This window comes from Schistocerca nitens, chromosome 4 (genome assembly GCF_023898315.1).
Source record: "Schistocerca nitens isolate TAMUIC-IGC-003100 chromosome 4, iqSchNite1.1, whole genome shotgun sequence".
NCBI classification, from domain to species: Eukaryota; Metazoa; Arthropoda; class Insecta; order Orthoptera; family Acrididae; genus Schistocerca; species Schistocerca nitens.
This window is the reverse complement of record NC_064617.1, coordinates 951716836-951743311: the sequence shown is the minus strand read 5'-3', so window position 1 is coordinate 951743311 and position 26476 is coordinate 951716836. Positions and strand designations below refer to the sequence as shown.

At 43.3% G+C, this 26476-nt stretch overlaps 1 protein-coding gene across 1 annotated transcript in view; it reads left to right on the top strand.

Annotated features, from left to right (window-relative positions):
- Positions 1-26476, top strand: part of LOC126252715 (Kv channel-interacting protein 4-like) — a 132364-nt gene that overhangs the window by 8537 nt on the left and 97351 nt on the right. The window contains exon 2 of the mRNA XM_049953616.1: positions 14261-14458. Within this exon, the coding sequence (XP_049809573.1) occupies positions 14261-14458 (198 nt within the window). The remainder of the gene's footprint in view (positions 1-14260; positions 14459-26476) is intronic.

The window sequence follows — 26476 nt, the reverse complement described above, 5'->3', positions numbered from 1 at the left end:
ATTAGGGACACTGTTGCTCCTGGAGTATCGGCGAGGACCATTCGCAACCGTCTCCATGAAGCTGGGCTACGGTCCCGCACACCGTTAGGCCGTCTTCCGCTCACGCCCCAACATCGTGCAGCCCGCCTCCAGTGGTGTCGCGACAGGCGTGAATGGAGGGACGAATGGAGACGTGTCGTCTTCAGCGATGAGAGTCGCTTCTGCCTTGGTGCCAATGATGGTCGTATGCGTGTTTGGCGCCGTGCAGGTGAGCGCCACAATCAGGACTGCATACGACCGAGGCACACAGGGCCAACACCCGGCATCATCGTGTGGGGAGCGATCTCCTACACTGGCCGTACACCACTGGTGATCGTCGAGGGGACACTGAATAGTGCACGGTACATCCAAACCGTCATCGAACCCATCGTTCTACCATTCCTAGACCGGCAAGGGAACTTGCTGTTCCAACAGGACAATGCACGTCCGCATGTATCCCGTGCCACCCAACGTGCTCTAGAAGGTGTAAGTCAACTACCCTGGCCAGCAAGATCTCAGGATCTGTCCCCCATTGAGCATGTTTGGGACTGGATGAAGCGTCGTCTCACGCGGTCTGCACGTCCAGCACGAACGCTGGTCCAACTGAGGCGCCAGGTGGAAATGGCATGGCAAGCCGTTCCACAGGACTACATCCAGCATCTCTACGATCGTCTCCATGGGAGAATAGCAGCCTGCATTGCTGCGAAAGGTGGATATACACTGTACTAGTGCCGACATTGTGCATGCTCTGTTGCCTGTGTCTATGTGCCTGTGGTTCTGTCAGTGTGATCATGTGATGTATCTGACCCCAGGAACGTGTCAATAAAGTTTCCCCTTCCTGGGACAATGAAGTCACGGTGTTCTTATTTCAATTTCCAGGAGTGTAGATACAGGCTCCCAGGTAGATGCAGTTTTCCTTGACTTCCGGAAGGCGTTCGATACAGTTCCGCACTGTCACCCGATAAACAAAGTTAGAGCCTCGGAACATCAGACCAGCTGTGTGGCTGGATTGAAGAGTTTTTAGCAAACAGAACACAGCATGTTGTTCTCAATAGAGAGACGTCAACAGACGTTAAAGTAACCTCTGGCGTGCCACAGGGGAGTGTTATGTGACCATTGCTTTTCACAATATATATAAATGACCTAGTAGATAGTGTCGGGAGTTCCATGCGTCTTTTTGCGGATGATGCTGTAGTATACAGAGAAATTGCAGCATTAGAAAATTGCAGCGAAATGCAGGAAGATCTGCAGCGGATAGGCACTTGGTACAAGGAGTGGCAACTGACCCTTAACATAGACAAATGTAATGTATTGCGAATAGAAAGAAGGATCCTTTATTGTATGATTATATAATAGTGGAACAAACACTGGTAGCAGTTACTTCTGTAAAATATCTGGAAGTATACATACGGAACGATTCAAAGTGGGATGATCATATAAAATTAATTGTTGGTAAGGCGGGTGCCAGGTTGAGATTCATTGGGAGAGTCCTTAGAAAATGTAGTCCATCAACAAAGGAGGTTGCTTACAAAACACTCGTTCGACCTATACTTGAGTATTGCTCATCAGTGTGGGATCCGTACCAGATCGAGTTGACGCAGGAGATAGAAAAGATCCAAAGAAGAGCGGCGAGTTTCGTCACGGGGTTATTTGGTAAGCATGATGGCGTTACGGAGATGTTTAGCAAACTCAAGTGGCAGACTCTGCAAGAGAGGCGCTCTGCATCGCGGTGTTGCTTGCTGTCCAGGTTTCGAGAGGGTGCGTTTCTGGATGAGGTATCGAATATATTGCTTACCCCTACTTATTCCTCCCGAGGAGATCACGAATGTAAAATTAGAGAGATTCGACCGCGCACGGCGGCTTTCCGGCAGTCGTTCTTCCCGCGAACCATATGCGACTGGAACAGGAAACGGAGGTAATGACAGTGGCACGTAAACTGCTCTCCGCCACACACCGTTGGGTGGCTTGCGGAGTATAAATGTAGATGTAGACGTAGATGTAAGTGGTCAAAATTTTAATATTTCCTCAGTTTTCCTGTCCTGTAGGAAGTGTGTATTCCTCCAGTCCAGAAAAATTAAGCAAACAGATTGGTTCTTTTGCCTTTGGTGTGGTCTAGGGTGTACCTTGGGCGGCTGATAAAAGTACCGTTTGTTCATGGGCAGTTCCTGAGGAAACCCCGAAGAATCACGTTTTTTGGGTAAGAAAAGTACCCATTGTTCAGATGGCCACTTCTATAATTTCTGTTCATGGCAGATGGTCGAAGTTTTTACCATATCTTCTCCAGATGATAATCTCGGGGACAAAATTATTGTCTAGTTCCAGAGGTTAAAAGCTACAATACTTGAACACGAAACTGTGAAATCTGGTTTATAACCGTATTTGCACCGTGTACCGCAATTATGAAAATAAATAACCATAGCAAATGACTGAAATTTTAACCGTACATTCTTTAGACATTCACCTAGAAAGGCCTTCTTCCCGGTTCCGAAAATGTATATCCATTATCAAGATACACCCAAAAACCATGATTTTTGGTTATCAGAAGTATCTCTGTTTTCCTGGGCTATAGGAAGTGTGTATTCATCCAGCCCAGAAAAATTGAGCAAATAGACTGGTTCTTTTGCATTTGGTCTAGGGTGGAGCTTGGACAGCTTATAAAAGCACAGTTTGTTCAGTTCTATATTTTCTGTTCAAGTCAAACCGTCCAGATGTTTACCACATGCTTTTAAGATAATGTTTTTGGGAAACCTTGGAACATTTTTGATGTCCTTAGTTACCGAGATCCTGAGGTTCAAAGTTATGCCCGTAAAACATGGACGTAGTATACTGTCTGAGATGTAAGTGTAATTTTAACTGACATAATGAACACATGACAAAGGCTTCTAGAGACATTACATAGGTTCTCAGGCTGGCAAACTACATTTTTAGTCATGAGTTTTTCAGCAATTAAACTTCATGAAGCGCTGTCTATGTAAATGGGCGGTTCGCACCTATACGAATATATCCAAAGTCGTACTACAATGACAAAAAATTACCTGGATTGTTTCTGAACATGCCTGAGAAGAGCTAAAAATGACAGTGAAAAGTTTTATAAAATGGGGACGGCTCCAAATTCAGTAGAATATTCCTAATATCATTTTTACTCTTCCAAGAAACAAATCATATTTCGGGTGTTTTCAGCGAATTGTGATCGATGGGCAGCGTATCCAGAAAAAAATTTAAAGCAGACGATTTTTAATTAACCTTACATTACTCGTATGTATTTGTTGTCTATATGTGTCAAAGTATATAGGGTTTTCTGAAATGCCCGTTCAAGGACTTGTAGATGGGAGCGCGTACATAATACTTTGAATAGCAGTCCCTGTCCGGAGACCTATCATTCCCGTTCTACGACCATTTCAGATTTTTAACTCATCCGCTTCTGCTTGAGAAACTGAATTAGGCGTGTCGCAGTACAACTACACTGCAGAGCCGAAGAAACTGGTACACCTACCTAATACCGTGTAGAGCCCCCGCGAGCACACAGAAATGCCGCAACACGACTTGGCATGGACACGACTAATATCTGAAATAGTGCTGGAGGGAACTGACACGGTAAATCCTACAGGTCTGTCCATGAATCATGAATCCGGAAGAGTACGAGGGGGTGGAGATCTCTTCTGAACAGCACGTTGCAAAGCATCCCACATATGCTCAATGAAGTTCACGTCTGGAGAGTTTGCTTGTCAGCGGATGTCCCTGGAGCCACTCTGCAGCAATTCTCGACGTGTGGGGTGGGGGGGGGGTCGCATTGTCCTACTGGAATTGCCCAAGTCCATCGGAATGCATAATGGACATGAATGGATGCAATTGATCAGACAGGATGCTTCCGTGTGTGTCACTTATCAGAGCCGTGCCTAGATGTAGCAAGGGTCCCATATCGATGATGTTTCGTTGAATCGTTCGCACTTGTTGATGGCCCAGCATCGAAATCTGCAGCAATTTTCTGAAGGGTTGCACTTCTGTCACCGTGGACGATTCTCTTCAGTCGTTTTTGGTCCCGCTCTTCCAGGATCTTTTTCCGGCCGCAGCGATGTCAGTGATTTGATGTTGTGAAATTCCTGATATTCACGGTACATTCGTGAAATCGTCCTATGGGAAAATTGCCACTTCGTTGCTACCTCGGAAATGCTATGTCCCATCGCTCGTGCGCCGACTATAGTCGGCAAAAATATGTACATATTCCAAGCCACTGAAGATGCCTTGCAGAAAATAAAGGCGAAACGCATATGACACGAAAATTGTGTTTCATTCAGGTGTGGTCAGACAGTCAATAAAGTAAAAATTATCAATATACCGTAATATTACACGCAACTGAGGAAGACAGGACTACAAAAGTTGAAGATCGCGAATATGTTCGCATGCCAAAATTTTTGGTGAGGAAGCCGTCCTAAGGATTGACGCAACCTGTTCCCACTTTTCTGTCAGAGTCTTTTAAAGAGGAACATATTCGCCTTTTTTGTTCTCCAAGAGGGGCATTTTCCCGTTGTTATTAATATAGAACATAACAATGCCATTATCACACTGTTGTTGAGTCAGTCTCACATTGCAGGGAGATTTCAGTTCACATGTCCGCGCCGGGCGCTGTGGCCGAGCAGTTATAGGCGCTTCACTCCGGAACCGCGCCGCTGCTGCGGTCGCCGGTTCGAATCCTGCATCGGGCATGGATGTGTGTGATGTCCTTCGGTTAGTTAGGTTTAAGTAGTTCTAAGTCTAGGAGACTGATGACCTCAGGTGTTAAGTCTCATAGTGCTTATAGCCATTTGAACCACAGGTCTACACAATTCCAAAGACGGCAAGAGCTGACAAGTGCGAGAATTACCGCACAATCAGCTTAACAGCTCCTGCATCCAAGGTACTGACAAGAATAATATACAGAAGAATGGAAAAGAAAATTGAGGATGCACCAGATGACGACCTGTTTGGCTTTAGGAAAGGTAAAGTCACGAGAGAGGCACTTCTGGCGTTTCGGTTAATAGTGGAAGCAAGATTAAAGAAAAATGAAGACACGTTCATAAGATTTGTCGACTTGGAAAAAGCGTTCGACAATGTAAAATGGTGCAAGATGTGTGAAATTCTGAAGAAAATAGGGGTACGCTGTAGGGAGAGTCGGGTCATATGCAATATGTACAACAGCCAAGAGAGAATAATAAGAGTGGACGACCAAGAACGAAGTGCTCGTATTAAAAAGGGTATAAGACAAAGATGTAGCCTTTCGCCGCTACTGTTCAATCTTACATCGAAGAAGCAATATTGGAAATAAAAGAAAGGTTCAGGAGTGGAATTAAAATTCAAGGTGAAAGGATATCAATGATACGATTCTCTATCCTAACAGAAAGTAAAGAAGAATTACATGACCTGCTGAACGGAATGAACAGTCTCATGAGTACGCAATATGGATTGCGAGTAAATCAAAGAAGGACGAAGGTAATGAGAAGTAGTAGAAATGAGAACAGCGAGAAACTTAACATCTGGATTGATGGTCGCGAAGTAGATAAATTTAAGGAATTTTGCTACCTGGGCAGTAAAATAACCAATGACGGACGGAGCAAGGAGGACATCAAAAGCAGACTATCAATGGTAAAAAGGGCATTCCTGGCCGAGAGAAGTGTACTAATATCAAATATCAGCCTTAATTTCAGGAAGAAATTTCTGAGAATAAGCGACTGGAGTACAGCACTGTATGGTAGAGAAACATGGACCGTGGGAAAACCAGAAAAGCAGAGAATCGAAGCATTTGAGATGTGGTGCTACGGACGAATTTTGAAAATTAGGTGGACTGATAAGGTAAGGAATGAGGAGGTTCTGCGCAGAATGGGAGAGCAAAGGAATATGTGGAAAACATTGATAAGAAGAAGGGACATGATGATAGGACATCTGTTAAGAGATGAGGGAATGACTTCCATGGTACTAGAGGGAGCTGTAGAGGGCAAAAACTGTAGAGGTAGACAGAAGAGAGAGATTGCAATACACCCAGCAAATAAATGAGGACGTAAGTTGCAAGTGCTACTCTGAGATCAAGAGGTTAGCACAGGGAGGAATTTGTTGCGGGCCGCATCTAACCATTCAGAAGACTGATGACAAAAGAAAAGGTCACAGGATGGTGAAGGCGTGCAGCCACCGACAGGACCATGCCTGCCAAGACGTCAAGAAGACGTCAATTTTATGTTGTTATCGCTGGTCCATCTGGAGTTGAAATTAAAAATGTACTCTGATATTAATTAGTTCAAATGGCTCTAAGCACTATGAGACTTAACATCCGAGGTCATCAGTCCCCTAGACTTAGAACTACTTAAACCTAACTAACCTAAGGACATCACACACATCCATGCCCGAGGCAGGATTCGAACCTGCGACCGTAGCAGCAACGCGGTTCCGGACTGAAATATGAATTAGGTGCAACAGAAACAATTTTTCTGATCCAGCATGACTACTCGTGGAGGGGTTTTGGATTTTCTAAATATAAGATCATCTTGCACTTATAAATAACTCTCACAAATGTTTCTGTTACTCTTTTGGAGTAGGTAATGAAGCGACTTGAGCCATGGTTACTCTTGAAAAATGGATTTCGTCAGTTCAAAAAATTTATAATTGAAAACAACAGCTCACTTTAAATAAACGAGATATCATTGAAGTCGTGAGTATACAAACATTACTAAGGGGTGATGAAGAGGCTGGGCAGGTAGAGGGGAAACGGAAAATAAAGCTACATTAGTATTCTACCCAGTGCATACACGACCGAGAGCAGGCATGAACTACAACATACTTCCCCCATAGAAATTTCTTTGGTGTGTTGAGGTGCTCACAAGCTCCGAAATAAAGATTTTCCATGGGCACGTAGCAGTGAGGCTGCTCATGTAACCGTGTTTCAGTTACACTATCATATAACATGAGCTAAACTGCGCAATAAAATTATCCAAACTCGAGTGATTGCTAATGGCAATAAACTCCTTTGGAGAGTCGTACATTAATTATTATATGTAACACTTGGTTCACAATGACAATCTAAAGATCGTTCAAAGGCACGCGAAAATGACTCAGAACGGTGAAGCAAATTCTGTCTGAATTAATGCGATACACAAGAAAACGCAGCATGTAATTACTGAAATGACAGACCACCGCTGAATACATAGGGTCACCTCCATCGAAAAACAAAGCCAAATACTTTCCACGTGGTTCTCTCGTAAAAAGAAAGGTAATTCGGTTCACTGAAAAGAAATACTGACACTCTCGAACGTAATAGAAAATGAATGTAATAGAGTAACTCTTGACCGCAGTAGACGAACTACGAATATCTTTATGCTCCGGAGGAGAAACAGGTTTTACCATTTCAGCGTCAGTATGGCGACTCCGCATGTTAAGATGGCCAGGGCAGGCCTTAGAAGTCGAAGAGAGCGTTTTTTTTTCTCTTTTTTTGCGAGTAACGCTCTTACACGTGGGTAAGAAAAAACTGCGAGACTCTTCTGCAAAAGCCAGCAGAATCGATGCTACAGCTTTGACTACACAAGAAAATCTTTGCTTCCCGCATCAGTCGACTCAGAAACATAAGCTCAAAGAAATTAGCTGACCGGAGATTGTTTCTGGAACTGGAGATGAGGGGAAAAAGGAGGCTGGTCGACGCATGAAAGAAATATGCAATCGCACATCGCGCAGATAAAAGGACACAGAGGAAAAATATGTACTATGTACACTACTGGCCATTAAAACTGCTACACCAAGAAGAAATTCAGATTATAGACGGGTATTCATTGGACAAATATATTATAATAGAACTCACATGTGATTACATTTTCACGCAATTTGGGTGCATAGATCCTGAGAAATCAGTACCCAGAACGACCACCTCTGGCCGTAATAACCGCCTTGATACGCCTGAGCATTGAGTCAAACAGAGCTTGGATGGCCTGTACAGGTACAGCTGCCCATGCAACTTCGACACGATACCACAGTTCATCAAGAGTAGTGACTGTCGTATTGTGACGAGCCAGTTGCTCGGCCACCATTGACCAGACGTTTTCAGTTGGTGAGAGATCTGGATAATGTGCTGGACAGAGCGACTGTCGAACATTTTCCGTATCCAGAGAGGCCGGTACAGGACCTGCAACATGCGGTCGCGCATTATCCTGCTGTAATGTAGGGTTTCGCAGATATCGAATGAAGGGTAGAGCTACGAGTTGTAACACATCTGGAATGTAACGTCCACTGTTCAAAGTGCTGTCAATGCGAATAATAGGTAACCGAGACGTGTAACCAATGGCACCCCATACCATCACGCCAGGTGATACGCAAGTATGGCGATGACAAATACACGCTTCCAATGTGCGTTCACCGCGATGTCGCCAAACACGGCTGCGGCCATCACGATGCTGTAAACAGAACCTGGATTCATCCGAAAAAATTACATTTTGCCTTTCGTGCACCCAGGTTCGTCGTTCAGTACACCACCGCAGGCGCTCCTGTCTGTGATGCACCGTCAAAGGTAACCGCAGCCATGGTCTCCGAGCTGATAGTCCATGCTGCTGCAGACGTCGTCGAGCTGTTCGTGCATATAGTTGTTGTCTTGCAAACGTCCTCTATCTGTTGACTCAGGGATCGAGACGTAGCTGCACGATCCGTTACAGCCATGCGGATGAGATGCCTGCCATCTCGGCTGCTAGTGATACGAGGCCGTTGGGATCCAGCACGGTGTTCCGTATTACCCTCCTGAACCCATCGATTCCATATTCTGCTAACAGTCATTGGATCTCGTCCAACGCGAGCAGCAATGTCGCAATACGATAAACCGCAAACGCGACAGGCTACAATCCGACCTTTATCAAAGTCGGAAACGTGATTGTACGCATTTCTCCTCCTTACACGAGGCATCACAACAACGTTTCACCAGACAACGGCGGTCAACTGCTGTTTGTGTATGAGAAATCGGTTGGAAACTTTCCTCATGTCAGCACGTTGTAGGTGTCGCCACCGGCGCCAACCTTGTGTGAATACTCTGAAAAGCTATTCATTTGCATATCACAGCATCTTTTTCCTGTCGGTTAAATTTCGCGTTTGTAGCACGTCATCTTCGTGGTGTAGCAATTTTTATGGCCAGTAGTGTATATATCAATTAGCTGATAAACCTGGCATTGCCCGGATATTAATTTTGACGATTTTCTATTAGAAACGAAAACAAATCAATGAACCTTGACTGTAGCGTAATATAAAAAAAAATCATTTACATGTGTTCGTGAAAACACCTTTGAGATAGTTTAGTAGACGTGATGATTCCGGACAGTTTCTGCATGCTGGGCGCAGCTGCTTCGCGTGTCTACAACGCGACTGTGTAAACGCCTCTTTGACAGCACATCTTCACAGCCCTTTAGACGGCTATTTTTTTTTTCTACAGCCGTTTGCGCTTCGTAATTGAAAGCTGTTAAAAGCCCTGCAGGGTCTGAGGGATTTCCTTAGCCCCTTGAGTTCCAACAGTTTAAAAAAAATTAAGTTTAATAATTTACACAAAATTTATCTTTATCGTCGTAGTAAGCAACGAATAAAAGAAGAAATTGGGAAAAGTAAACAAGCAGTTATTTTAAGGAGGTGGTTTAACTTTGAAATATAATTTTAAAATTTTTCACAAACTTCTCTGTTAATATAGTATGTAACGAATACAAGAAAAAATTGGTTGAATAATAAACAAAATAAATTGTTTCATAGTTGTGGTTTCATTTTGGAACCACTGGGACATACAGCCATCCATCGTATCATCAGATATATTTTGAAGCAATTTCGCATTTTTCCTAGACAAATGGTTCAAATGGCTGTGAGCACTACGGGACTTCACTTCCGAGGTCATCAGTCCCCTAGAACTTAGAACTACTCAAACCTAACTAACCTAAAGGCATCACACACAACCATGCCCGAGGCAGGATTCAAACCTGCTACCGTAGCGGCCGCGCGCTTCCAGACTGTAGCGCCTAGAACCGCTCGGCCACCCCGGCCGGCTTTACCTAGACACACTCCCACATTTCGATACTTCCATGAATTCATAATGCCTAAAACAACTTATAGTCTTCAATCACAAACAAAAATGAGCCAACGATTTCAAAAATTTTTCTGTAAAGTATATGCTGCTCCAGTGGATTCATTTTGAAACCGTTCACAAAGGTGATAGTACAGACTCAAATTTACGTTACAGTAACTTTAAATATATTTAGTTCCATTCTCAATAATCTCCTCAATAGGATCACCACAAAAAACGCATGGCACAATCTACTATCATCACATAGTACTGCACTATGTGATCAAAAGTGTCCGGACACTCCCAATAACATACGTTTCTCATATTAGGTGCACTGTGCTGCCACCTACTGCCAGGTACTCCATATCGGCTACCTCAGTAGTCATTAGACATCGTGAGAGAACAGAATGGGGCTCTCCGCGGAACTCATGGTCTTCGAACGAACAGGGTGTCTGTACGCGAGATTTCCACACTCGTAAACATCCCTAGTTCCTCTATTTTCGATGTGATAGTGAAATGTAAACATGAAGGGACACGTACAGCACAAAATCGTACTGCCCGACCTCGGCTGTTGACTGATACAGACCGCCGACAGTTCAAGAGAGTCGTAACGTGTAATATGCAGACATCTATCCAGACAATCACACAAGAATTTCAAACTGCATCAAGATTCACTGCAAGTACTTTGACAGTTAGGCGGAAGGTGCGAAAACTTCGATTTCATAGTCGAGCGGCTGCTCATAAGCCACACATCACTCCGGTAAATGCCAAACGACGCCTCGCTTTGTGTTAGGAGCGTAAACATTGGACGTTTGAACAGTTGGAAAAACGTTGTATGGAGTGACGAATCACGGTACACAATGTGGCGATCCGGTGGCAGGGTGTGGGTATGGCGAACGTCCGATGAACGTCATCTACCAGCGTGTGTAGTGCCAACAGTAAAATTCAAAATCAGTGGTGTTATGGTGTGGTCGTGTTTTTCATGGAGGGGCTTGCACCCCTTGTTGTTTTGCGTGGCACTATCACAACACAGGACTACATTGATGTTTTAAGCACCTTCTTACTTCCCACTGTTGAAGATCAATTCGGGGATGGCGATTGCATCTTTCAACACGATCGAACACCTGTTCATAATGCACTGCCTGTGGCGGAGTGGTTACACGACATTAACATCCCCGTAATGGACTGGCCTGCACAGAGTCTTGTCCTGAATCCTATAGAACATCTTTGTTTTGGAACGCCGACTTCGTGCCATCCCTCACCGACATCTCAGTGCAGCACTCCGTGAATAATGGGCTGCCATTCCCCAAGAAATCTTTCAACACCTGACTGAACGTATGCCTGCGAGGGTGGAAGCTGTCACCAAGGCTAAGGGTGGGCCAACACCATATTGAATTGCAGCATTACCGATGGAGGGCGCCACGAACTTTTAAGTCATTTTCAGCCAGGCGTCCGGATACTTTTGATCACATAGTGTCATCGCCGACTGTTGCTTGCTTTGAACGCTGTAGGTGACTGCTGCGATGCACAACATTCGTCGAAGTACCTCAACGTACCACTAGACGTCTCTGTCTTGCAATAGCGTCGGTGGTTTTATATGAAAGATACCGGTACTTTAAAAAAAAACTAATAAAATGGTTGTTTCGGACAGAAACTACTGGTACTCAAAGAGTTAAGTTGACTCGACTGTTGGAATGTCTTAATAGTAAAGGATAACTTCATTCATGATGCGGCATCTTTTCATACTTATGACGTCATGTTTCGTGAATTATGTGTCGTACAGTGATTATTTGTGTAGGTAAATTTCGTGGAATTGTGGATACTGTTTGCTAAATATGTCACGAATATTGTCAGCACCAAAGACGTAATAAATTTGAACGTTATTCATTATGCTGCGTTTTTTCACGCATCGCAGTGTTTATGACGTCAGATCTCCTGAACTATGTGTAATAGAATGAAATAATTTATAGGTGGATTTAGCGGCGTATATGGATCGTGTCAGCGAAATTCATTGCAAACAGAGTTAGTAGCAGAGAAGCACTAAATTTAAATATCGTGCACGATGAGGCAGTTTTTCACCCATATCACTGTTTATTGCCTCATTGCTCATGAACTGTGATAGGTACGTGGTTATTAACCCTACAGCAATTGTTGCTTGACGGTAAGGGATACGTGTGCCAAGATTTGTTGAAATCGGTGCAGTGGTTTAGGAGAAGATGTGGAACATGCACACACACTTATACAGTGTGGTCCATTGATCGTGACCGGGCCAAATATCTCACTAAATAACCGTCAAACGAAAACACTACAAAGGACGAAACTTGTCTAGCTTGAAGGGGGAAACAAGATGGCGCTATGATTGGCCCGCTAGACGGTGCTGCCATAGGTCAAACGGATATCAACTACGTTTTTTTTAAAAATAGGAACCCACATTTTTTATTACATATTCGTGAAGTACGTAAAGAAATAGGAATGTTTTAGTTGGACCACTTTCTTCGCTTTTTGATAGATGGCGCTGTAATAACCACAAATATATGGCTCACAAACTCAAACGAACTGTTGGTAACAGGTAGGTACATTTTATTTCGGTAGTTCCATTGTGTTCCAATGTGAACTTATCATTTCTGAGAAAACATGCTGTTACAGCGTAAATAGCACATTAATGCTATAAATGCTCAAAATTATGTCTGTCAACCTCAATGCATGTGGCAACACGTGTAACGACATTGCCCTCAACAGCGAGTAGTTCGCCTTCCGTAATGTTCGCACATGCATTGACAATGCGCTGACGCATGTTGTCAGGCGTTGTAGGTGGATCACGATAGCAAATTCAACTTTCCCCAGAGAAAGAAATCGGGGGACGTCAGATCCGGTGAACGTGCTTCGACGACCAATCCACCTGTCATGAAATATGCTATTCAATACCGCTTCGACTGCACGCGAGCTACATACATTAACCCGCCAAGGCCGCTGATGTTCCACTTGTTGCAGCCATCGTGGGTTTTCCGTTGCCCAATAGTGCATATTATGTCGGTTTATGTTACCGCTGTTGGTGAATGACGCTTCGTCGCTACATAGAACGCGTGCAAAAAATCTGTCGTCGTCCCGTAATTTCTCTTGTTCCCAGTGGCAGAACTGTACACGACGTTCAAAGTCGTCGCCATGCAATTCCTGGTGCACAGAAATGTGGTACGGGTGCAATCGATGTTGATGTAGCGTTCTCAGCACCGACGTTTTTGATATTCCCGATTCTCGCGCAATTTGTCTGCTGCTATTGTGCGGATTAACCGCGACGGCTGCTAAAACATCTACTTGGGCATCATCATTTGTTGCAGGTCGTGGCTGACGTTTCACATGTGGATGAACACTTCCTGTTTCCTTAAATAACGTAACTATTCGGCGAACGGTCCGGACACTTGGATGGTGTCCAGGATACCTAGCAGCCTACATAGCACACGTCCGTTGGGCATTTTGATCACAATAGCCATACATCAACACGATATCGACCTTTTCCGCAATTGGTAAACGGTCCATTTTAACACGAGTAATGTATCACGAAGCAAATGCCGTCCGCACTGGCGGAGTGTTGTGTGATACCACGTACTTATACGTTTGTGACTATTACAGCGCCATCTATCACAAAGGGAGAAAAGTGGTCGAACTAAAACATTCTTATTTCTTTCCGTACTACATGAATATGTAATAAGAAAATGGGGGTTCCTATTTAAAAAAAACGCAGTTGATATACGTTTTACCTCTGGCAGCGCCATCTAGTGGGCCAACCATAGCGCCATCTGGTTTGCCCCTTAAAGCTAGGCGAGTTTCGTTCTTTGAAGTTTTCTCGTTTGATGCTTATTTCGTGAGATATTTCACCCGGTCACTATCAATGGACCACCCCGTATACTTCCATTTTAATAATAAATATGGATATCAAATAATATGAATCAATCAGTGATTAAAGTTGGCTTCCGTAGTCGTGTTTCACCTAGTAAAGCAAAAGCAATGTGGTGTGCAAACCGAGCTTTATTTTCCTTTTCTGAAGTAGCTAGATTCTGATTCTGAGGTTACGATAGAAATTTCATCACTAAGAGTGTAACTGTAAACGCATTTCTCGACAGCTACTGTAAGACTGGTGTACTGAGACACCAGGTCAAACGATCGACTGCTGCGGTAGTGACGGTGGCCGTTGGGCTGTGCTTGTTCCAGACGTGGACCTGGACGAGGAGGAGGGCCCTCCCCCGGAGCGACACCGGCCAGACCGTCTGGAGGCCATCAGCCGCACCACGAGGTTCTCCCGCCAGGAGATCCGCTACATCTACCGCACCTTCAAGCAGGAGTGCCCCAGCGGTGCCATCAACGAAGCCACCTTCAAGAGCATCTACGCCAAGTTCTTCCCGCTCGGAGGTAACGTATCGCTGCAAGCTACTGATTGTGATCAGAAATGTGCGTAGGTAACTAGCTGCAGCTGTGAGATACTTAGAGAAAAGCAATTGCATCTGGTATCAGCCGCTTACATTATATTTATTCTTGACCGTTTTCAGTTATTTCAACAGTCATCAACTGCAAGAAAAATTATAACACCTGTCGATTTAAAAATGCATATTTCTCATAAAAAAACACTTTGGTACACCAGATGTAACAATGACAAAATGTGGATTTCACCAGTATCTTGGAGAAACTCACGCAAGCTTCACGTGCACTCCTGACACTTGACAGTCGCTTTTTAACACGCCTCTTCGATGGGGCGGGGTCAGTCGTCAGCCTTCTCTCTTTCACTTATCGAAAGTCTACCTACCTCGGTACTCTTCTTTCCGACGTCCCTTCCCCCTGTGGTAGCAGATACGTGCTAGGCAGTGTAAAGCACTAACTAATACCCACCACACAGAGGCCGAGTAACTATAGATGAAAGTCAGTTCCTGAAAGTTCATGATTAAAAAATCGGGCGTTCGGGATATTCAGTCTACTTGCAGAAAAGCGTTTAAAATTAAATTAACTCTGCTTTTTATTCATACTGAAACACATTAAAAGGTTGTCGAGTCCGTATTTAATATGGTAAAAAATTATCATTCCAAGTTCACTGTCTGTATAACAAATATTCTCTCGAAAAGCAGCCAGAATTTTAGCAAGTCCGACCAGATTAATTTTCACTTTCCACCAGTCACAGACCCACAACTATTTGCGAGTTAAACATTCAGTCATTTCAGTGGTCTTCTTCGTAGGAGGCGCTCGCCGAAATATTCCGTACAAAGCACGAAACAAGCCACGCGGAGTTGTTACTACGGCCAGAAAGTTCACACGCTCATCTCTCTCAAACTATTTAATTTAGAAACACCAAACTTTAGCTCGCTATTCCCTCATCTTACAGAGTATTCGTAAGGAGCGATCTGACATCGTGTTATCCATAGACCGGCTAGCAAGCGACTCTTCTCGAGATACTTCCCCATCTCTATCCGCACGGGAACAGCTTAATTCCCATTGGCTGTTGATCTAAACGACCAATCAGAACGTTCCTTCCGGATCATTCTCGCGGCAAATCTTGCCTTATCCAATTACTAATTTGATAGTAATTAATGTCAGCAGAACTTCAAATTCTTGTATTATGTTTAATCAAAGTAAACGAAGTGCCAAATATTCTTCAAATTGATAAATAAACCTATTCCGCCTCTAACTTCCATTCTGGCTACTTTTATACAAAAGCAAACAAACACCGACATACGTCTCTTGAATCGTGGTTGCAACATAACTTTCCCGCGGTCAGTTTGTACAAGGTTTTACGTAAAATGAAGTATTAAATTTTAACGTATGTCCCACATACACTCTCTCAATCATTCTCACGGACTCACACGGCGAAATATAATCAAATAATAATTTTGACTGATTTTTGTATTACGTAATGCACAGTGACTAAAGTTTTGAAAAGAAATTCTAATTTATTGATTTTTATGCACTGATAACTTTGGAATGGCTTCAAATGGTAATCAAAGTCAATCTGTTATTGATCCTAACTTCAATTTTAAAAAACAAGCGTAGGTTTTAGGTGTTTTAGGTAATTCTCTTTATTTCCAGAACTATAATAAATAAAAATCTGAAATTTTGACAGCATCATTCCATTAACAACAAAAGGCTGTGTACCAAATTTGAACAAAATCTGATAATATACCTAATCTGGATTATTTAGATTCGTAGAGGGTATGAATCTTCGTATCGACTGAATGTTACGCTATGCAGTTCTCACGGCAGGCAGCGACAGCTGTGCTGTCAGCAAAGCGGGAAAAAAAAAACATGTAGCCATCTTGCAGCCACCGTACTAGACGGCTGCGAGCCTTGCTGCAACGAATGTCATCTCATAATAACTTGCTGCGTTACAATTCTACGAGGGGGACGAACTGTCAACATAGTCGATGTGGAAGACATAGGGAATCCAATTTTAGAGTCATTGTTTAACAGAGTTTTGGAACACTTGCGATCAAATAAGGCGGAAATCGTAGATAACATTCCTCCGGAATTTCTAAAATCTTTGGGGGGAAGTGGCGACCAAACAACTGTTCAAGTTGATGTGTAGAATCTATGAGTCTGAAGACGTACCACCAAACTTTCGGAAAACTGTTATACACACAATCCGGAAGACAGCAAAAGCGGATAAGTGCGAGAACTATCTTACAATCAGTTTCGAATCTCATGCATCCAAGTTGCTGCAGACAACAATAAACAGTAGAATGGGAAACAAAATTCAGGGTCTGTTACATGTCAACCAGTTTGGTTTTAGGAAAGGTAAAGGCACCAGCAAGGCAGTTCTGACGTGCTTGATAGTGGAAGAAATATTTAAGAAAAATCAAGCGACGTTAACAGGCCCCGTTAACCCAGAAAAAGTGTTCGGCATCGTAAATTGGTGAAAAAGTCCACAGTTTCTCAAGAAAACAGGTGTAGGTCACAGGGGAAGACGGGTAATACGCAGTATCAGAATTGGAGAATCCGTAGCAGTCGAAGGGAAACAATTCCGCTACCTTCGAAGCAAAATGAGACATGATAGACGAAGCTACGAGGGGGTAGAAATCAGACCAACACAGGCAAAGAGCGCATTTCTCGCCAAAAGAAGTCTGCTAGTATCAAACGTAGGCCTTAATGTGAGGAACAAATTTCTAAGACTTAAGTTTGGAGCTCAGCACTGTATAGAAGTGAATCATGGACTTTAGGTGAATTGTCCCATACGGGGACACAGGGAAAACAGTGAGCAAGATTTTAACAAGTTTATTGAGCACGAAATACGTCTGCTTCGACAGTAAGGACAGAAGGCACAAAATACTGCGTCTCACTAGGTAATGGTACAGAGGATGACATAGCTGCTATCTACAGCCACCTGGCTGTTTTTAGCGTGTGGTAAAACCACTAGGAGCTTCGTAAAAAAATACGCTTTGCAGGGGAATAATCTAAGTCCCGTGAATTTCGTCTTGATTACGTCCAAAACAGGCATAGCAAAGTGTATCCCTAACACAATGTGTCCTCACAGAAGAAAGCAACGGTGAAGCCTAGAACAGCAACGTCGGCCCCCACTATTGGCTTCGAGAGTGTTCAGTAAGGAGAACAGCTTCCGCCCAGAAGGCTGGAGAGACTCTCGAAGCCGAAAGAACTGGCTTGTGCAGTCAGTGCGCCGCCCTTCACAGCTGCCGATGGCGGAATATTTGCGACACTACATTGAAAAGCCTAATATCGTGTAGGGCCTCTGCGAGCACGAAGGTGCAAAAGGCCGAGGCATGGGCTCGGCTAATCTCTGAAGTAGTGCTGGAGGGAACTGACACCATGAATCCTACATGGATGTCCATAAGTCCATAAGACTACGAGGGATGGTCTTCTGAAGAGCACGTTGCAAAGCATACCTGATATGCTCAATAATGTTCGCCTGGGGAGTTTGGTGGCCTACTGAAGTAGCCACTCTGTAGCAAATCTGGAGTAGTGCTGGAGGGGACTGACACCATGAATCCTACATGGATGTCCATAAATCCATAAGACTATGAGGGATGGTCTTCTGAACACGTTGCAAAGCATCCCTGATATGCTCAATAATGTTCGTCTGGGGAGTTTGGTGACCTACGGAAGTAGCCACTCTGTAGCAAATCTGGACTTGTGGGAGGTCGCATTGTCCTGCTGGATTGTTCAAGTCCGTCGGAATGCCCAATCGACATGAACGGATGCAGATGATCATTTTTTTTTTGTCATCAGTCTACTGACTGGTTTGATGCGGCACGCCACGAATTCCTTTCCTGTGCTAACCTCTTCATCTCAGAGTAGCACTTGCAACCTACGTCCTCAATTATTTGCTTGACGTATTCCAATCTCTGTCTTCCTCTACAGTTTTTGCCCTCTACAGCTCCCTCTAGTACCATGGGAGTCATTCCCCCATGTCTTAGCAGATGTCCTATCATCCTGTTTCTTCTCCTTATCAGTCTTTTCCACATATTCCTTTCCTTTCCGATTCTGCGTAGAACCTCCTCATTCCTTACCTTATCAGTCCACCTAATTTTCAACATTCGTCTATAGCACCACATCTCAAATGCTTCGATTCTCTTCTCTTCCGGTTTTCCCACAGTCCATGTTTCACTACCATACAATGCTGTACTCCAGACGTACATCCTCAGAAATTTCTTCCTCAAATTAAGGCCGGTATTTGATATTAGTAGACTTCTCTTGGCCAGAAATGCCTTTTTTGCCATAGCGAGTCTGCTTTTGATGTCTTCCTTGCTCCGTCAGATGATCACACAGGATGCTTACGTACGCGTTACTTGTCAGAGTTGTATCTAGACGTATCAGGGGTCCCGTATCATTCCACCTGCACTCGCCTCGCACCATTACAGAGCCACCACCAGCTTGAACAGTCCCCTGCTGACATGCAGGGTCCATGGGTTCATGACGTTGTCTCCATATTCGTACACGTCCGTCCACTCGAAACAATTTGAAATGAGGCTCGTTCGACCAGGCAACATGTTTCCGATCATCAATAGTCCAATTTCGTTGCTGACGGGCTCAGACGAGGCGTCAAGCTTTGTGTCCTGAGTCATCAAGGGTACACGAGTGGGACTTCGACTCCGAAAGTCCATATCGGTGATGTTTCGTTGAATGGTTCGCACGCTGACCCTTGTTGATCGCCCAGCATTGAAATCTGCAGCAATTTTCAGAAGGGTTGCACTTCTGTCACTCTGAACGATCAGCCTTCGTTGGTCCCGTTCTTGCAGGATCTTTTTCCGGCAGCAGCGATGTCGGAGATTTGATGTTTTACCGGACTGCTGATATTCGTGGTACACTCGTGAAATTGTCATACTGGAAAAACCCCACTTCATCGCTACCTCGGAGATGCTGTGTCGCTCATGTGCCGACTACAACACCACGTTCAAACTCACTCAAATCTTGATAACTTGCCATTGTAGCAGCAGTAACCGATCTAAGAACGGCGTCAGACATTTGTTGTCTTAAAAAGGCGTTGCAGACCGCAGCGCCGTGTTCTGCCTGTTTACATATCTCTGTATTCGAACTCGCATGCATATACCACTTTCTTCCGCACTTCGGTGTATTTTCTTGTCACTTGTTGTCCGGATGCAAATAGGTCACTCTGCCAGCGCTGGTAACGCCGGCTGAAGTCCGATCGTGACTGCGACATGGAGGGCTTGCGATGCTGAGGCGTGCTGGGGCTATGTAGACATGCTCGAGGGGCTGCCGCTCCATTTTGCGTAGATCTCCTCTATGGCTGTGGGAAAATGTGAAAAGAAGGGAAACGAAGCGTTTGAGACCTGTTACTGTGGAAGGATGTTGAAAACTGGGTGAACATAAAATAATGAATGAAGAGGTTCTCTGCAGAATCGGTGAAGAAAGGAATACATGGAGAACAAAGACAACAAGTAGGACATTACAAAAGGTCACGTGATAAAGACATTGCGGAATAACTTCTGTAGCACTTAAGGGAGCTGTAGAAGGTAGAAAACTATAGGGGATGAAAGAAACTGGAATGTATGTAGGAAAAAAATTGAAGACATATGATGCAAGTGCTATTCTGAGATGAAGAGGATGGCTCAGGAGAGGAATTAACGGCGGACCGCATCAAACATCGGATCACTGACGTAAAAAAAGGCAGTGATCCCGTTATTACCAATGATGAGATTTGCCACTTAAACTGTCAACGGCTTTACTTTTTATATGAGGCGACGATTAATTTTGTATTCCCATAGCTTTTTCAATTTCGAAACAAATTTTACTTCTAGAATCAGAGGATTTTATTACAACTACTTACTACATCAGTGAATCGTAATATTTTTTTCATCATCTCTGACCCTATTTTTCATTTCAGGGCCTAACAACAATTCTCTTATGATATCAGATCTATAATTTCGATTCATCATTTTCTACTTGTCAGTAACTCAGATGTCGATTAATCACGCAATATACAGTAATCTGTTGGTATTATAATCCTTTAGTAGTGGATTTAAGGCGAAAAATAAATACATATAGGACAGTGACATACTTTTGAAACTTTGAAAGCCGTTCTATTTTTATTTCTGTCTATTCTTTTCTTTTCTTACTTTGCAATTTTATACCACTGATCTGATGATGGTGACACCGAAACGTGTCATGAGAAGTAGAAAATAAACAAAATATAGATTTTTGCGGCTCAAGACAAGTGTAATCATTGTTTCCGTTAGTGTTATGACTACTCTCTTACTCCTGTATCAATTTGAATATATTGTTCATGACCAAATCACTGAACACTTGCATGAATTCAGCCTATATGACAAATTTCAATCCGGTTTCCGTAAACATCACAGCACAAACACTGCTCTAATTAAAGTAACTGATGACCTGAAATATGCCATCGACAATCGAAAGGCAACAATTTTGACGCTACTGGACTTCAGCAAAGCTTTTGACACTGTTAGCTTTGACATATTGCTCAGAAAAATGCAACAGCTTAATTTCTCTGATAGTGCAATGAGATGGTTTGAAAGCTACTTAAAAGACAGACAGCAATGTGTTGTCTGCGTAAATGAAAAATCTTCCTGGAAACATGTTTCCTCGGGAGTGCCCCAAGGATCAGTCTTAGGACCACTTTTGTTTTCTTTATATGTCAACGATATTTCGTCGGTTCTGTCCTCCTGTAAATATCATTTCTATGCCGACGACCTCCAGCTCTACCTAAGCGTCAGACCTGAAGATGTAAACACTGCAATCGCTCAGATGAATGATGATCTGTCTTCAGTAGTGACATGGGCGAAAAACCTGGGGCTTAAACTAAATGCAAAAAAGACGCAAGTAATCTTAATAGCCCATCAGAAATTAATAAGTTCAGATTTCCGCGAACGGCTACCTCCTATTCTGCTCGACCGTACTCCAATACCATATCAGAAAACAGTGAAGAACTTGGGTGTAACTTTGGATGAGCATCTCAACTGAGCGGTGAATACAGTCGCAGTGTGCCGAAAGACGTCTGCTTGTCTCTATGCTCTCAAAAAGTTTCGGAACATATTTCCACAGGACTTGAAACGCCAGCTCGTGCAAGCACTCGTTCTACCGAACCTCCACTATTGTGATGTGATTCAACAAGGCATGAGTAGTGAAAACAAAAGACGGCTAGAGCTAACCATGAATGCCTGTGTGCGTTACACCTGCAACATTCGCCGATATGATCATGTTAGTGCTTCATACTCCGAGCTAGGGTGGCTGCGGCCGGACAAATTGCGTGACTACCACACTCTATGTCTACTCCACCGACTCCTCGCCGCGCAAGCACCCCAGTACCTTGCTTCAGAGATTAAAAACCTGTCATGTCATCATAATCGAAACACGAGGTCACTCTTATTTGGTATCCTAACTGTGCCCACTCACAAAACAAAAACTTTTGCAAACTCCTTCTCAGTTGCCGCTGTCCGCCTCTGGAACAAACTGCCCCTTACCTTCCGCAAAATTCAATCTCCTGCTGCTTTTAAGAAGAAGTTGAAGCATTTCCTACTATCATCCTCATAAAGTTCTCCACAAAATTAATGTACAAGGGCAATCCCCTCATCTGTCAAATACCAAAGCTATCTTGCTCCTGAGATGCCTTCCTCTTCATCTATCTCTATTAGGCACGCAATCTTCTTCCCTTTATATTTCCTTAATTATGTTTCATAATGTCTCTATTCCTCTCCTCCCTTCACCATGAGTCTCCCTCATACTCCCTGCTGCCAGCACACCTATCTAAAATCTGTCTCTTCAATAATGTCTAATTATAACAGTACTTGTGATCTAAGAATATAAACTCTATATGTATGTATTTTTCCAGGTGTACCTTTCAAATTGTTTATTTCACTTTTTGTACTAGATGTAGTTTAACATGCCTACTAAAACATATGAATGTAAAATAAGTAGAATGCCTGGTTAGATGTAAGAGAGGGCCTGATGGCCCTAATCTTGCCAGGTTAAATAAATAAATAAATAAATAAATAATCCTAACATTCCCATTACAGTTCTATTTTCCTTCATGTCCAAGCAGTCAGTAGACCCAACAACGCACCCCTAGTGCATTTAATGTACTTCGTACGTTCGTTCATTTTACACCGTGTCACTGTATGCAGGACACCGGGAACAGTTGGCGAGCGAGCTAGATCACTAGCCAGTTACTTTAATGTTCACACGTACGTTCGTGTTAGCATCACCATACGCAGTGACTCTAAAAACACATACAGTGAATCCACTGCTGCCAGTTCAGACATGTTAAATACACTGAAAAGCCAAAGAAATTGGTACACCTGCCAAACATCGTGTAGGCCCACCGTGAGCACGCAGAAGTGCCGCAACACGACGTGGCATGGACTCGACTAATGTCTGATGTAGCGCTGGAAGGACGTGACACCATGAATCGTCCAGGGCTGTCCATAAATCGGTAAGAGTGGAGAGTTGTTCTAAATAGCACGCTGCAAGGCAACCCAGGTACGCTCAATAATGTTGATGTCTGGGGAGCTTGGTGGCCAGCGTGTAACGTTACAAGCAGCATTAACGTTTACGTAGCTTGTTCCAACAGAACAAATAGTCCTGTCACGAAAAAGCCACTTGTAACGTCTCCGCTCTTGCGTACGTTAACTCCTTAAAGCCTGTACTATGATAAGTTGACGGGCTTCACCTTATAAGAAAGGATTTTATTAAATATGATGACCGCGTGTACCTGAATGGAAGCAAAATCGGACTTATACCCAGTCAGTAACAACAATGATACGTCAAGCCAGTATAAAGTGCAACTACACGTTAATACAGACAAGAAACCTACGCAGCAGATGCTACCAATTATTAATAATACGGTCGCCAGCCTAATTAGGCATTACGTGAGTTTTTTCCTTGTACAAGTGGATGTACGTAAAAACATAACCACACGTAGTAATACTGCATTATATGGAAAACTTTAGAACCGGAAAAATCTACTAAACTAGTATTTTCCCTTTCTGTACTGATTTGGACAAGCTACAAATACACAACATTACACTACAATGATTACTACACACTGCATTTTGTCTATTGATCCAACTGAAATCGGGCATAGGTTGCCCTAGAAATAGCACTTTTGAAACACACATACAATGTCAATCTTAATAAGGAAAAAACACTGATAAATTTAGGTTTTATATTGGCTTTTACTTTGCAGATTAAATCAGTTCAGTGCACTTCAGCATTTAAATGAATAGAAATGAAAAGAATGAAAAAAAAGGGGGGGGGGACCCTGAAACTGTTATGGTCACTGTGTTGAAACTGTTAATTATTGGACACATGAAGCACTCAAGATTTACAAAATATGGGTTACTATTCTTTTTGTCTTATTAATTCCTCATTTAACTACCATTATTTTTGTTTCTGTTTAATTAGGCTTCATTACTAAACCACTTTCAACATTATCTTCAAAATTTGTCAGGTCTATTATTTACCAAAATATTCATTAACAACAAAGTTCTTTAAATATCTTTCTAGCATAGATAGTTCTGCACGTAATTCTTATTAACATGAATTTTAAATCTTCATTTCGGGACACTCAGATTGCACAACATGCGGAAAGGACCCTGTCCAGGTTAGTGATTAGGATCATTAATTAATAGGGCAATTCTGGTAAAAGTCAAGTTATTATTGAACAGTTAGGAACAAATTTAACACTGGTCCATACGGATACACTTGTAAAGAATTGACCTGTGCAAGTCGATGCGGCGGTTGGCGGGCAGCGAGATGGCGAGGCGCACAGCACACATACAATCACAGCTATGGCTCTTGCTGTAGCGGCACTTTGTTTCTTCTTGGCGTTGTACTCCTTTTCAATTCAGTGCCTAATGGATATAGCCATGCTGTATAGTCGTCGGAAACGGCACATCCGAGGCTCAAATGAAACCACTTTTTCCAGGATAGCCTCCTCGATCCGGAACGTGTTCCTCAGACCGGTGCCCAACTCCGACTGACTTGCTGAGCCCGTTATGCCGTGCCGCGCCCGTGTGCATTTTCCCGCGCTCGCCTGCCATCCACCTTTTACCGCTCCCCTACAGATAGGGTATTCACGAAAGGTTTTACATTCCACATATCCTAATACATTGCCTACGTATGGACCAGGCGTACAATAACAACTTTCACATCTTACAATATTCCCAACATTATTTAAACTTCACTTCTATTATAACATTACTTGAAATTTAACATAAATATTAAAATTTACATCGAAATGTGTTTACAGTTTCTTTAACATAATGAGATAACAAGAAAAGAAATGGATTCAGAATATTGATTACAGTAATTTATCGAAAGTCAGAAGAAAACTTTTTTATATGTACAGTTGTTGTTACAAGCGGAAGTGTTTAAACACAGAAGAGTGTTCCAGGAGCCACTCTGTAGCAATTCCGAACGTGTGGGGTGTCGCATTGTACTGGTGTAATTGCAGGAGTTCATCGGAATGCATAGTGGACATGAATGGATGCAGGCGATCAGATAGGATGCTTACTTACGTGTCACCTGTCAGAGTCGTATCGAGACGTATCAGGCGTCCTACAACACTCCAACTGCACGCGCCCCACGCCATTACAGAGCCTCCACCAGCTTCAACAGTCCCCTGCTGACATACAGGGTCCATGGATTCATGAGGTTGTCTCCATACCGGCACACGTCCATCCGATCGTTAGAATTTGAAACGAGACTCGTCCGACCAGGCAACATATTTCCAGTCATGAACATTCCATTATCGGTGTTGAAGGGCCCAGGTGAGGCGTAAAGCTTTGTGTCGTGCAGTCATCAAAGGTACTCGAGTGGGCCTTCGGCTCCGGAAACCCATATCGATGATGTTTCGTTGAACGGTACGCACGCTGACACTTGTTGACGGCCCAGAATTGAAATCTACAGGAATTCGCGGAAGGGTTGCACTTCTGTCACGTTTAACGATTCTCTTCAATCGTCATTGTTCTCGGTTTTGAAGGATCTTTCTTCGGCCGCAACGATGTCGGAGATTTCATGTTTTACCTGATTCTTGATATTCACGGTACACTTTTCAAATGGTCGTAAAGGAAAATCCTGACTTCATCGCTACCTCCGAGATGCTGTATCTCATGCGTAGACTATAACACTCGCTTAAATCATGATAACCTGCCATTGTGGCAGCAGTAACCGATCTAACAACTACGCTGGACACTTGTTGTCTTATATGGGCGTTGGCCGACCGCATCGCCATATTTTTCCTGTTAACATATCTCTGTATTTGAATACGCGCTTCAGTGTAACCGTTTCATGTATTATCTGGCCTGTTACAATTTTCGAGGTCTTCAACATAAACTTTTGTGATATAACTGATAAGATTTTGCAATTCTATGTTGTAAATAACTATGATAAACAATACGCGTTTCAAGGTCGCCAGTCTTATTCTTATTAATCCCACTCCAAAAATCAAAGACTTCTAACGTAGCCGTCTGGAGCAAGTTGGCAGCTTCACCTATGTAGCGTCTACTGACAAGAGAAACTCCCCCTAGTAACACCTCCAGTCCCCCCCCCCCCCCCAGGGATAGGGTAACATGAGCCAGTGAGTAGTCCGTCAAAAACTGAACACAGGTCAACCAGGAAAACAAGAAGAAGGTGTACTAAAATGTGACAAAGAAGCAAAATAGAAATAGTGAAAGGTCCAGGTACAAGATTTGCAACATCGAGAGACTCGCAAGAACCACGGTGTCCAAATCTCCATGCTATACCTTGGTTTATTATATGTGTCATGTGGTAAGAATGTATTGCCGTCACAAGTAAATGCGATAAACAGCAAGAGCAGGCGAGACGCCTCACAGTCCTCTCACAAAAATGAAAAGAACAAATAAGCGGATGTGAATTATGTTAGAAAGATGGAGCTCAAGCGTCAAAACTTCCAAAGCGGAACGCAAGAGGCGTAACATGTGGTACTTGTTT